Source organism: Adiantum capillus-veneris, chromosome 1 (assembly GCF_014529385.1).
Source record: "Adiantum capillus-veneris isolate H3 chromosome 1, ASM1452938v2, whole genome shotgun sequence".
Classification (NCBI taxonomy): Eukaryota; Viridiplantae; Streptophyta; class Polypodiopsida; order Polypodiales; family Pteridaceae; genus Adiantum; species Adiantum capillus-veneris.
This window is the reverse complement of record NC_140931.1, coordinates 125,741,779-125,755,989: the sequence shown is the minus strand read 5'-3', so window position 1 is coordinate 125,755,989 and position 14,211 is coordinate 125,741,779. Positions and strand designations below refer to the sequence as shown.

At 43.3% G+C, this 14,211-nt stretch overlaps 2 protein-coding genes across 2 annotated transcripts; both read left to right on the top strand.

Moving 5' to 3' along the window:
- Positions 1–6,741: 6,741 nt before the first annotated feature.
- LOC147465511 (uncharacterized) lies at positions 6,742–12,514 on the top strand. Its single transcript, XM_086492683.1, has 7 exons — positions 6,742–7,285; positions 7,338–7,395; positions 8,760–8,975; positions 9,186–10,467; positions 10,553–10,697; positions 10,796–11,145; positions 11,228–12,514. The coding sequence occupies exons 1-7, from the start codon at positions 6,742–6,744 to the stop codon at positions 12,512–12,514; spliced, it is 3,882 nt and encodes a 1,293-aa protein (XP_086348809.1).
- Positions 12,515–12,611: 97 nt separating this feature from the next.
- On the top strand, positions 12,612–13,230 carry LOC147465510 (uncharacterized). The gene is made up of 3 exons (XM_086511776.1): positions 12,612–12,669; positions 12,757–12,829; positions 12,912–13,230. Exons 1-3 carry the CDS (start codon positions 12,612–12,614, stop codon positions 13,228–13,230), a joined length of 450 nt encoding a protein of 149 aa, XP_086367902.1.
- The last annotated feature ends 981 nt before the right edge of the window (positions 13,231–14,211 follow it).

The window sequence follows — 14,211 nt, the reverse complement described above, 5'->3', positions numbered from 1 at the left end:
GGCGCTCTTTCATTCACCAGGTTCTCTCTCTCTCTCTCTCTCTCTCTCTCTCTCTCTCTCTCTCTCTCTCTCTCTCTCTCTCATCTGATTTGCGAGTGCGCCTTTCCGGCTGCTGGAATTTTTGCACGTCTTGCCTCATCTCCTGCGACGGAATTGAGAGAGAGAGAGAAATGACTCAACTGCACCCCCTAAGCAAGTTGTGCAGGAGGTTAGGATGGCGCTTCCCTTGAGCTTCAAGCCGTCCTCCAACCACACACACACATAGCCAATGGTGGTGGTGCTCTCTCTCTCTCTCTCTCTCTCTCTCTCTCTCTCTCTCTCTCTCTCTCTCTCTCTCTCTCTCTCTCTCTCTCTCTCTCTGAGGATACAAACGGCGCAAGGTGTACACAGATGAGGCTTCGAGCTGTCCTCGAACCACACACACAGCCAATGGTGGTGGTGCTCTCTCTCTCTCTCTCTCTCTCTCTCTCTCTCTCTCTCAGGGCGAGACGCTTTGCTGTGTGAGGGGATGTAGGTGTAGAACTGGAGCACGAGCTGCACTTGCCTTTGGCCCGTCGACGTATAACCAGCCAACGCCATGTAGTCGTCGTCACTGCTTGCAAACGACGTGCAGCTTGGGAGGCCTGCAGGAGAAGCAACCGTATCTCCCAGCACCTTGCAGCACGGCCGCAGCCATACCTACCGACGCCGACGCCGACGTCGACGCCGCTGCCATGCAGCGCTGCCAATAATTTTTAGTTTTAAAAATGCCATGCAACCAGCGCTGCTATAATTCTGCCAGAATATTTTAGTTTTAAAAATGCCAATAACTTCATGCAGCCAACATTGCTGCCAGCGTTGCTATAATTTTTAGTTTTTTTATTATAAAAAAAGTGTTTATGGTAAAACGTGTATGGCTAGCGGAGGGCAAGAGGAAAAGGAGCCGCAAAATAGAGAAAATTAATGTAAAAACCGAGAAGGTGAGTTATATGTTGCAGGCATTGGTAGTGGGGGGAATTTTTACGGTTTTTTCATTGCCCAAGAGGAAATCTAGAAAATTAGGTTTATTTTTTGGTTTTTTACACTAATTGTCTCTATTTTGGGGCGGAATTTCTCTGTTTCCCCTTGCCTTCATCTGCACTTTTGAAATTGAAAACGGCACGATATTAAGCTGAGACACATTTTTTCGGAACACTGCAACCCATACATTTAGTTAGCAAGTCGTGAAAGTAGATGATGAGTTTGGTCCAAAGTCTGCACGCTTTGTCTCCTTTTTTCTTCATCCTTCTGCGTACTACAACATTGCCAGCCCAATGAGCCCATGCATTTAGTTAGCAAGTCGTGAAAGTAGATGATGAGTTTGGTCCAAAGTCTACATGCTTTGTGTCCTTTTTTCTTCATCCTTCTGCGACGTACTACAACATTGTTGGCCAAAGCTCAACAACTCTCACAATTTGAATTGGTACCTTCTCCATCAACTCCATCTTCCACTCATTCTTCTAAGTCGCCTCACCTCCCCCTAGGAGAAGGTCCCTATCCAGTTTTCAAGTAATGCTTTGAAACATATTCCATGAATCTCTATGATCGCATCACACCTAAGTGTAGTATACTTTAACCTATCGAGTGAAAGTCTTAGGTGATGCAGTGTAGCATGACAAAATTGTAGCTAAGTAGAGAGAGAGAGGTGCACTTCATAAAGCACAAAAAGTACTTGAGGAGGTTCCTATCCGAGAGGTCGTCTCTTGGAATGTACTGATTGTGGGATATGCCCAACTTGGTCAGGAAGATCAGGGCTGTCCAGATGCAATCAACAAAGGAACACCTAGAAAGCAACAACATCCGCTACACAAGCAAACATGGAGAGGAAGAGTGCAATGGGTCTTTGACAAGCTTCCTGGCTGCACGGCAACAACCCCAAGTGAAGACATAGGGTAGCTGGAGACAATCTGTATTCTCGGTTTTCCCTTGCCAATACACCCTGTAGATTATGATGGTGAGCTTCTATGTGAGGCGGTGTAGTAGTGGAGCAGCCGCTGCGCTGGCCAATGACCTCCAGTATGAAGTGCCCTGCAAGATGCTGTTGCTCAGACGCTCCAGTTCCCTGTAGAGAGGAACTGCATTGTAGGTTGCTACATCCAGAGGTGTTCCGTGAGCTCCCAACTAAACTGTCATGCGACAGCTATACAGGAGACCGCGAGTGAGGGCAGCAATAGAGGTTGCGCCAGCCGCATTATGCACTCAACAATATTTTTTTTTGTTTTTTCAAAGTTTTGTAGGTTTTTACTCTTTGTAGGGTTTTAATTTTTTGAGGCTTTTCATGCCAAAATTGTATGCAGTGAGCATTGTTGGGGACCGTTTTTTCAAACATTTTTAGTGGATGTGAAGTGGAGACGTCTCTTTAGATGAAAGCGTGATGCTTGGCCGAATGTGGTCTCCACCCCTCTTACCCCCCCCCCCCCCCCCCCCCCCCCCCCCCCCCCCTCTATCTATCTTTCTTTCTCCCTCTCTATATATATCCATGTTATATGTTATATGAATCTCATGACTAGGTTTATAATTAATTATAATTTGCCACATGACGGGCTTCCCCCCAGCCATCTTTTAGGTGCAGCTGTTGCCAGAGAGCATAGCCGAGCTGTCTATCTATCTATCTCCCTATGTATATATATTCATGCTATATGCACCTACATGACTAAGCAGTGTCAAGTGTCTCTCTCTTTTTAGACCTAAGTTGTTCCACTTCATCATAATTTGTTTCTACTTACCCATACATGTTGTTACTGTTGGGGTATAGGCGTCTGTGCCTTGCCCGGCCGCCCAGAGTCTGGGCGCCCATTGACTTCTATACCTTATACATAGCATAAGTGTATAGGGGGCTGCTGACTCTTTGAGTCTCCCCACCCATATCTGCGTTGTGTGTCTCCTTCTCTCTCTTTCTCACTCTCCGTCTGTGGTGTGCTCCCCGATCCTCTTCAATTGGTATCAGAGCTATGGTGACCGCGGAGAGCACGACGGCTTTGAGAGCTTCGAGGCGATAGCTCTCTCTCTCTCTCGACGGTAGAGAGATTAAGAAAGCAGAAGACTTGCTGTGAGAATGCAATGGGAGCTTGTGAGCTCAGTTGAGCGTGATGTATGCTCTTGTGGAAGCTCAGAAAGGAGTGTGGAAGACTGTGTGTAAGTGAAGGTGCTACCCTAAAACTGTGTGCGCAGCAGCACTATTTTCAGATTCGTTTTTCTCCTTGTAGAATGCAGATCTGAGAATTCTGTTAATGAGCCCATCCGTTTCGACGTGGTCTACAACTTTGCAGAAGAAACTTTTTGCAAATTCCTCACCGTTTTGCTGATATTCAGCTCAGACTGACTGTATACAGAAATTCTAGATTTTCTGTTGTCGCATTGTGTGCGAGTTTGATGCACTTTTGGAAGCACGGGAGATGCTTGAAGTTGAGTGCATAAATTCTGAGCTGAAGATGCAATTGCAGCTTGTGTTAAGCTTGTGGTTTGAGGGTTTTTTGGTAGACTTGGGCAACAAAGTACGGAGGCGTTTACACACCACCGAAGCGGTCTCTTGAGAGACGCAGGTTTTTGGAGCACACAGGTAGAGCTTCTTTCACTGGTTTTCACAGGATACTTTGGCAGTGATTTTGTGCTTGGATTCATGGTCTTTGCGGATGGTTTGCATATGGTTATGGCGAATGGCTGATGCCCATCATACATGCATTTTGGCTAGCACTTTCAAGTGCCGGTGAGCTCTCTTGAGAGCATTGTTTTCGCATTGATCAAGTTTCCGGATTGCAAATCTTTTGGCGCTTGCTTATGCGCGGTCACTCCGTTGATGTACGTTGAGTGCGGATTGCCATTGTATGTGAAAATGTGGAGCCATTTTGGCATTTCTACTCATTGGCATTGAGTAGTGTTATGGTTTATGGTAGAGATTGTACTTGAGTTTTTTGCTCAGTTTTCAGGGGAAATTCTGTCGAATTTTTCCCAAATTCTTGCCATAGTTTGTGATCGAGTGTTTACTCTCACTTTGACAGGTTTTGTCAGTTTGTACACAGTTTTGTGTTTTTGTATCCACTCTCGCAAGAGTGAGGAGTTGTGTATCTTTCTTTGCTTGAGACAGTGGTTTGCTCTCAGGTGGGAGAGTCTTGTGATCTCGAGCATTGTTTGCCATAGTTTTGCAGAGCTTATGCATGTATATTGAGTGTAGTTTGATGCGCATTGATTGCTCATTGTATTGAGCTTGCAGGACAATGGTTATTTTGTGTTGATAGCCATTGTGCGTCAAAACTTTGGCGAAATTTTCCCGGGAGTTTTATGCGTATCATTTATGCGATCTAGGTAGAGATTGCGGGTTGCACTCAGCATTTGCGTGCGGTGTTCTCTGTAGGTGGGAGATTTGTGCGTGTGTATGCATCGATACCGCACAGTGTGGGCTTGGTGATTAGCTCACAGATTACAGTGTGATACTAGAGCATGCGAGGCTTCTATTGACATTGCGGGAGCTCTATTTTGGAGTGTGTCTCACATGTTTTACATTGTGTTTCTGGCCATATTGGTAGACAGTTTCCAGGTGTTGTTGGTGAGGTGGTTTTGCTTTCTAGTTTGCTACATTGTGCTCATGGCAGAGACAGGTGATCGATCAGATTGTGACCTCTCACAGATGCGCGTGTTTGATGGGTCAGACTTTGCGGCATGGAGAGAGTGTATGCTTGATGCATTGACACAGCGAGGGTTGCATCGACCATTGAGTGGTGATGCAGGTAGACCTTCAAACATGTCTGACGATCAGTGGCAGGAGCTAGAGGAGATGGCACTATCTACACTCTCTTTGCACCTTGTGGAATCTGTATATGCTCTTGTTGTGTATGAGACTACTTCGAGAGCACTTTGGCGTAGATTACATGATATGTATGATAGATCTGAGTCATCACGGACTCGTGTGAGACATGTACATTCACGAGCACGCCGACAGGTGACATGTTGGTATTGTGGTCATTCTGGACACGTTAGACGGCGCTGTTTTCGTCGTATGCGACATCGTAGGAGACATGGCAGTCTCAGAGATGTATGTAGTGATGCCATGGACTCAGTTGCTTTGACAGTTGAGACAGATGTAGTGTCGGAGTATACTAGTGATGGGGATGTCACTTTTACCTCGAGCTATGCACGAGATGCTATACATGTGGATAGTGCACTCCCTTCGCAGTGGTTGCTAGACGCAGATGCTATGTTTCATGTCACGTCGCATCGTGAATGGTTTTGTAGCTATTCTAGCGGGATGCTTGGTAGTGTACGTTTGACCGATGGATCGGTGCATGTGATAGCAGGTGCAGGAGATGTGAGACTGTCATTACCGAGTGGTGCATCTTACTTGTTACGACATGTGCACTATGTACCAGATTTGACAGTGAGTTTGATCTCGATTGGTCAGCTTAGAGATTGTGGATGTCAGATTTCGCTACGAGAGCGAGATTTTGTGATGCATTTGGGTTCGCTAGTGATTGCGAGAGGTGCCAGGAGTGGTACAGGTTACCCATTGCATGTGGATCACGAGAGAGACGGTGTTGTCTCTGTGATCAGGCAACCAGGTAGAGAGCGAGAGAGCAGGCGAGTCTCTTTTGCTCATGGGTTGCAAGGTAGTGAGCTCGTTGTGCACACAATTGGGGCACGACTTGAGCAGTCACACAGAGAGATGACAGAGTCAGACATGCATGCTTTGCTAGTGACTGAGCAAAGCAGAGAGTCAGTTGTGCGAGATACTTCTATGCAGGATAGATAGGTAGAGCGGTCTTGCTCTAGTGAGTCACGACAGGAGGACGTTGTGCAAGAGTCTATGCATACGGAGTTAGAGCATGAGAGCTCTAGTGAGTCACAGCAGATTGAGTGGTCATGTTTGCAGTGGATGATTGCAGAGGAGGCTGAGATGTCAGCGATTATGCAGTCATTCCTTTCTATGCTCGACAGTGAGCATGGGGATATAGTTGTGCAGGATATGTCTTCCAGCAGACATCTAGAGAAGCTGGTTTGCTCTGAGGTTGCACGACAGGTTTATGCGTCTTTTGTGGACAGTCAAGAGATGCATGTGGCTGACATGCCTTGTCAGTCAGAGATGCCTATTGCCAGGGATATATATGTTGATGCATGCTCCGTAGAGCTAGCAGGGCCCGCTAGCATTGCATCGGCATTCGGTGGTCTCATGTATGAGATGTTGATCTTGAGACCGGATATCGCAGCTGCAGTGGGAGCATTTGCAGTTGGGGTTGTCAGTCGTTTGTTGACTGATGATGGCATAGTGCACGAGGGAGATATGCAGGTATTGCGTACATACTTGCAGTACATGTGCGGTACGTCTAGTGGTGTATGGACTTACACGGGAGCAAGACAGTCGGATGCACACGATCACAGCCAGCCAGTGGGCATCGGTTGAGAGCGGTTTTCTCTCACCTTTTGTAGTCTTTAGACTAGGTTCCCTTGCTTAAAGGCACAGTCGCCTTTAAGTGGGAGGTTGTTGGGGTATAGGCGTCTGTGCCTTGCCCGACCGCCCAGAGTCTGGGCGCCCACTGACTTGTATACCTTATACATAGCATAAGTGTATAGGGGGCTGCTCACTCTTTGGAGTCTCCCCACCCATATCTGTGTCGTGTGTATCCTTCTCTCTCTCTCACTCTCTGTCTGTGGTGCTCCCCGATCCCCTTCAGTTACCAACATACATTTTCATGATCACTTGCAATTAATCGATGCATCTATTCTCTTTCAGTGATGGATAGCCCTTCTTCCAACTCTGGGAATGTTTCTCAAGGAGATCATGATGTAAATGAAGTCATCATGCCTACACCTCCAGAGTGCAATAGCGTGCGAGCCGCAAAGCAGTTGGCCAGATCAGGGGGGCAATTGAATTGCGAGGGTCCTTCAAAGCGTTTACAAATCATTCATGGACTTTGTGAACGCAACGAAGCTGTCCAACAAGAGTGCAAAAACTACTTACAAAAGATTTGCAAACAAGTTCAAGGTGAAGAAGACCACACCACCTTTCGAGAGGAGGTGATTTTGGCATTGCAGGGTATCAAGGACGAAACTGCACGTTTGGAAATCAATCAACATGAAATCTATACATTCATGGAAAATTTCCAGAATGAGGTTGTGCAACAATTGTCTTTGTGCTTCAAGGAACACAAGGACCAAGTCGAAGCCTTGAAAGCGCATGTAGCAGATTTAGGGTCTAAGATGAAGACCTTAAAAATTGCAATTAATCGCTTGAATGCCATCGATCGGAGTCGTGTTGTCATGCCTAACACACAGGGAGGTGTTACTACATCCTATCCTAAAATGTAATTTTTTTTTATCTATTGCTGTAGCAAAACTTCAAATTATCATTGCCACGCCTAATGCACAAGGGGGTGTTTATCCTAAAATGTAATGTTTTTTGATCTAATGATGTTGAAAAAATTCAAATTATCATTGTAGTATCTCTCTCTTTCTCTCTCTATCTATCTATATCTCTCTCTCTCTCTATCTCTCTCTCTCTCTCTCTCTCTCTCTCTCTCTCTTTCACACACACACACAGGAACACATGCATGAAAAGGTGTGTGTGTGTGTGTGTGTGTGTGTGTGTGTGTGTGTGAGAGAGAGAGAGAGAGAGAGAGAGAGAGAGAGAGAGAGAGAGAGGAGGGGACGAAAGAAGGTTTTAGGGGTAGGGAATGAACAAAAAGGAAAACATAAAAAGATATAGGGAGGGGTAGAAAGACAAATGGAGAGGTAGCGAAAGGGGGAGGAAAGGAGATATGGAATGAAAAGTAATTCATCCCAAACTTATGTGACACAAATAGTCAAGGACAAGTAGATTGGTGACTCATATTAGATAGATGAAAATCTTCCTATTTAGAAGACTCAAATTTATTGACAACCTTTAAAAAAATTTATTTAACACAGATGGTGTCCGGACCACGGGTTTTGTCCCCAGGACACACACATCGAGTTAGATTATGCAACATTTCTCGAAAAGCTAGGCGAGAAACAGCACGGGCTAGGGCTCAACAATCTTTGTAGCAAATCCCATTGGGTATTTTAGAAGATTGTGTGAATAGCCTGCATTTAAGCCATGGTGGTCAACAAATGGATGCAATGGCTATGTATATTGAAAATTGTACCACAAATGCTCAAAGCACTAAACCTTTAGAAGTACCTTCCATTATTGGAGCTACCAACAATTGGGAGGGTCAACAACAACATCCTTGCATTGTTTTTGAAGAAGGGGGATTCTCTAAAATTGAGCATTATTGTCTATCTATTCGTTGCATTTCTCCAAATGCAACAATCTTGAAGCATGACTCTATGCTTGCCCTCTACCATGGAAAATGCTTGGTCCACAACTTGGGTGGCTTAAATTTTGTGTGCTCCTTTTGTGGTGCATGTGCTTGGAAGGTTGAAGGTAGGTCTATCCGCACATTTGTAGGTAAGCATTGTTGCTTATCAGGAAAAGTCAAATTACTTCCTTTGAGTGATCCGCCAATGGAGCTCAAAGAATTGATGCAAGGTGGTACTACCAAGAGCAAAAAATTTCTTAAACACATCAGAGCATATAATAATGTATTGGCTTTTGCTTCTTTGGGTGCTCATGTTGATGAACAACTTACGCGAGGGAGAGGTGTGTACACTTTTAAAGTTCACGGTGCCATCTAGCATAATATTGGGCCCATGACACCGTGCGAAAGAGTGGATTAGATCCCTCGCTTTGCACAATTGTAATTTTTTGATATAGAGAATGAGCTCAACAATAGATTGCATCATGTGCCAGATTTAGATAGAGATTCCTTGCATAGTTTGCAGGCTATGATGCATCGTGTTAATCCATATGCAAATTCCTTTCGGTTTGCTGCTACAACAATCGGGAATGAAGGAATCCCAAACATGAAGATGGTCATTACTGAAAAACATACAAATGGTTGGCAATATTTAGCTCCGTGTGGATCTGAGGTTGCAGCAATTATGCCAGGGTAAGGAGATGAGAGCAACATCGGCCATCGTGATATTGTATTGCAGTATCGTGATGGGGGACTTAAAAGGATCTCCAACCTACATCGATCATATATGCCTTTACTATATGTTCTATTGTTTCCTAATGGAGAGGATGGGTGGCATCCATATATACCGCAAACTCCCAACGAGCAGCAATTTATTACACAAAAAAAATGCTACACTTTTAGGTTGCAGATTAGGATTGACACCACAAAATGCCTTTTACGTGGAGGACGATTGTTGCAGCAATACATTGTTGATGCCTACAGTTCTATGGAGGAGTCAAGGTTATTATGGTTTAGAAACAATCAGAGATCAATTCGTGAAGAAGTGTATCAAGGCCTTGCAAACATGCTTGCTTCCAGTGACAATACGCATAGGGTCATGGGTGTTAATGTTGGAAGAAGAATTGTATTGCCTTCATCTTTTGTGGGGGGACCTCGGTACATGCAGCAACTCTATCAAGATTCTATGGCAATTGTACGTAAGAGAGGAAAGCCTGATCTATTCATAACTTTCACATGCAACCCAAGGTGGAAGGAAATAGAAGATGCGTTATTGCCAGGACAGACTGCTTCTGATCGTCCTGACTTGACTACACGTGTCTTTTATCATAAATTCAAAGATTTGATGGGCTTTCTTCTTAAAAGGGCTATCTTTGGAAAGGTTGTTGGACATGTTTGTGTGATAGAATTTCAAAAAAGAGGTCTTCCCCATGCTCATATCTTACTGATTCTTGCATCCGAATATAAGCCGACAGAGATGTGGCATTACGATAGAATGGTTTGTGCTGAACTTCTAGATAAAAATTTATTTCCTGATTTGTATGATGTTGTGAGTCATTGCAATGTTCATGGTCCGTGTGGCGCATTGGATTCAAATGCACCATGCATGGTAGATCAAAGATGTAGATTCAAATACCCACGCGAGTTTTGTGAATCTACTTTTGTTGATGGTGGTGAATATCCAAGGTATATGCGGCGAAATGATGGTCAACATGTGGTTCAAAAGCAAGAGAGGCTTGATAACAGATGGATTGTTCCCTATAATCCATTGTTGTCTCTAAGATATAAAGCTCACATCAATGTAGAGATATGCTCAACCATATCAGCAGTGAAGTATCTCTATAAGTATGTGTACAAAGGACATGATAGGGCCACAATTGTGCTCCAAGATGGAGAAGGTGTTCTTGATGAAATCAAGAGTTATTTAGATGCACGCTATGTATCCGCATCGGAGGCAATTTGGAGAATTTTTGGATTCTCATTGCATGAGGAAAAGCCTGATATATTGCGTTTACAAGTGCATCTTCTACAACAGAATATGGTTGCTTTTGGAGACTCTACTGACATATCCAATTTGGTGAATAATGATGATAATAGAAAGACAACACTTACAGAGTGTTTTGTAGCGAATCAACAATATCCAGAAGCACATGATTTATTATATATAGATTTTCCCTCCGAATGGGTTTGGAACCCCACTAATAAAGTGTGGTCACATAGGCAAAGAGGTGATACTATAGGGAGAATGTGCAATGTTGTTGCCAATGCAGGCGATCTTTATTATTTGCGTATGCTGCTTACCATATGCAAGGGTTGTAAATAATTTGAGGAGCTTCGCACTTTCAACGGACAAACCTATGCCACTTTCAAGGAAGCTTGCAGTGCCAGGGGTTTGCTACAAAATGATGATGAATGGTTTATGTGTTTGCAAGAGGCATCATGTACAAGTACCAGCTTGCAATTACAACAACTATTTGTTATGATCTTGGTATTTTGTGAGCCATTATGTCCAGGTACAATGTGGCACCGATTCTCCTTGGATCTTTCTGAGGATTATGTTCATGATTTGCATGAATGTACAAGTGATGAGGATGTATGTCATGAGATAGCTAAGAATCAAGCATTATGTAGCTTGGAATCTCCACTTCAATCATATGGGAAACTACTTTGTGACTACTCTGGGATGCCCGAAGTAGACCGTTCTGTATTATCTGGATATGGGAGTGGTTTGATAGCAGAAGAGAGGATGTTCAATGCAAACGAGCAAATGACTTTAGCCATTTGTATGGAAGCATCTTTGAATTTTGGACAAAGAGCTGCTTATAACGAAATCATGCAAGCAGTTGACTCATCAAATGGGACAGTTTTTTTCTTGGATGGACCCGGTGGGACTGGGAAGACTTATCTCTATAATGCACTACTTTATCGTGTACGTGGTCAAACAGAATGTCGCTTTAGCATGTGCATCCTCGGGAATTGCAGCTTTACTTCTTAGCAATGGACGTACAACACATTCGAGATTTAAGATACCAATAGAAGTGCATTCTGAATCAACATGCAACATCAAAGTAAATAGTCAAATTGCAGAGCTTTTGAGATTAGCATCATTGATAATCTGGGATGAGGCTCCCATGGTCCATCGTTATGCTTTTGAGGACTTGGACAGGACATTGAGAGATGTTATGCAAAGTGATGCATTGTTTGGGGGAAAGGTGTTTCTCCTTGGGGGTGATTTTAGACAAATTTTACTAGTTGTGCCCAAAGGAAGTCGAGCAGATATTGTTGATGCCTCTTTGTGCCGATCTTATGTATGGAAACATGTGAAGACTCTGAAGCTAATAGAGAATATGCGTGTACTTCATTGTTCCAATGACTTGGTTGAGAGAGACTTTGCAAAATGGGTACTAGACATTGGCAATGGGAATGTATGTCATGGGGATTTACTTGATACTGTAGCATTTCCAAGTAGTATGATACTCGAAGATAACAATGTTCAAGGCCTAATTCACAGTATATATGGTGACTTACAAAATGTCCAAAGACATGCAAGCTTCTTTAGGGAGAGAGGTATTCTTGCGCCACACAATAAGGATGTTTCCATAATCAATGACTTGGCTATGCATAAAATGAGAAGACTTGACAAAAAATACTTGAGTGCAGATTCTCTTTGTACATCAGATTGGAATGGTGGGTTATATCCAATAGAGTTTTTAAACTCATTGGATCTTGGTGGTGGCTTCCCACCACACTGCTTGCACCTGAAAGAGAATGCTCCAATCATGCTCCTTCGCAACCTGGATCCAAGGCGTGGTTTATGCAATGGGACAAGATTGATATGTAAGCATTTTTATCACAGGGTCATTGAGGCGGAAGTAATCACAGGTTCTCATGTTGGAGACAATGTGTTCATACCAAGGATCGACTTTATCATAGGAGGTTCTCAAGGATTACCTTTTGAAATGAAGCGCAGACAATTTCCTGTGAGACTTGCATTCGGAATGACCATCAACAAGGCACAAGGTCAAACACTTGGATTCTTAGGTTTGTACCTTGCTACACCTGTTTTTACTCATGGTCAACTCTATGTAGCAATGTCTCGCGTGCGTTCTTCTACTGCCATAAAGATTTTGATAGATGGTAGTCAAACATCGATGGCAAATTCAAATGCAAATCCAATGGCTTGCAGCCCAAACATTGTCTACAAAGAAGTGCTAGAGGTCAGAAATGTTTAAGGTATCATACTATCTTTCATCCATGCATTACTCTTTGTCATTAACTTTTTGTTAAATGAAGTTTTATATTAATCCTAATTTTTGTTGTTGTTTATAGATGGCCAGCCGATCTACAGTCAAATACACAATGGATAGGGTGTCTGAATATATTCGAGGTAATTTGTTGAAACTTTACAAAAAAATGAGCCCCACTTTGAAGTTTGAATAATTAAAGCATACTAATCGTGTTGTATGATGCATAGATCCACTTTTTTGGAGGGGACCCATACTTGCAAATGATGTTGTCCATATCTTAGAAGACTTTGATGTCATAAGGTATGGCTTTTGAATTATTATTATTTATTTATGTCTTGCAATAGGTTTGGGTTTTTCTTAACATACTCTTTCTTTTTTGTAGAAAACACTATTATCTAGCCCATCTATTGGTAGGTCTATATGAGTCCACGTGCTATTTAGGACTCATAGGATACTATCATGTTGCCTTAGAGCTAGACGAGGCAGCAGGACGGGGTCATGTCTCTCTTAGAGAGATAGGGTATCAACGGCCCATAAATGCACTACCTTCCTTTGGATTTGAAGCAGAGAATTGGAAAGTGAGAATGTATGTTGTCGATGATACTCCAAGGCGGCTTGGACGAAGTGTGAAATACATTGGGCCCTGGGTGTTACGGGTGCGAAACCGTGTCTATTGCAAGCTTTGCTTTCAACCTAAATGATGCCTTCTACAATGGGTTTGGTTTGATGGTGATCTCTTTTCGGGGTTGGGATTCCTTATGTTTTATCCCTTATGTTTCTGATGATTACTCTCTTATCAAGAAGCCTCTTTTATGTAACAAAACTATTGGCTCCTATTTGGAATGAAAACCATGTTGCACTCTTTGCGCGCGCGCGCGTGTGTGTGTACCATGAAAAAAACTAATTAAGATCATACAAGCACAACTTATATGAATACCATGTGTGTCATCAATTTAATTTGTGTCATAGTAAGAGCGAGCAAGACCCGCCGGTAGGCGGGTCACGCAAGCTAGTAATCTTTATGTTGCCCACATGTGGTGAATTGGTTCCCTCTTGAACAACGAATCTTGAGTTCAAGACTCGTGTGGTAGCTCTTTGAGGTCTCTTGGGATTGTTCCTACGACATTAAAACTTTTCTCCTTATCTTTGAGGTTCTTAGGATTGCTATAACAACATTAGAGTTTCTCTTATTCCCCCCCCCCCCCCCCCTTCCCCTTCCCCTTCTCCTTCTCTCTCTCTTTCTCTCTCTCTCTCTCTCTCTCTCTCACACACACACACACACACACACACACACACACACACACACACACACTCACTGACTCACTCACTCATCAGTGTGGCCTTGACCCCGCCTTGACACTTGACCAATCTATAGGCATAAGGGCTAAAATCTATTGACCACATGACTCTCAAGGTAGAATGCAGAAAGAGCATAAGTGAGAGACATAATAGAAAAGAGACCGTGTATGTTGAAATTGGTTGCAAATATGTGTATGCATGTGCACCTCACGCTTGCATGCATAAAGAGTGGTTATTATGAAGATAAATGTTTGGGAAACTGTATCTTAGCTTATAGCCGTGCCACTTTGAAAATAAAAAATGCCGGCTGAGAAGAAGCGGGGAAGGAAAATTCCCAACTCATTTTTTAGAAAAAGTGTAAAAGTAGTGAAATTTAGGTCAAT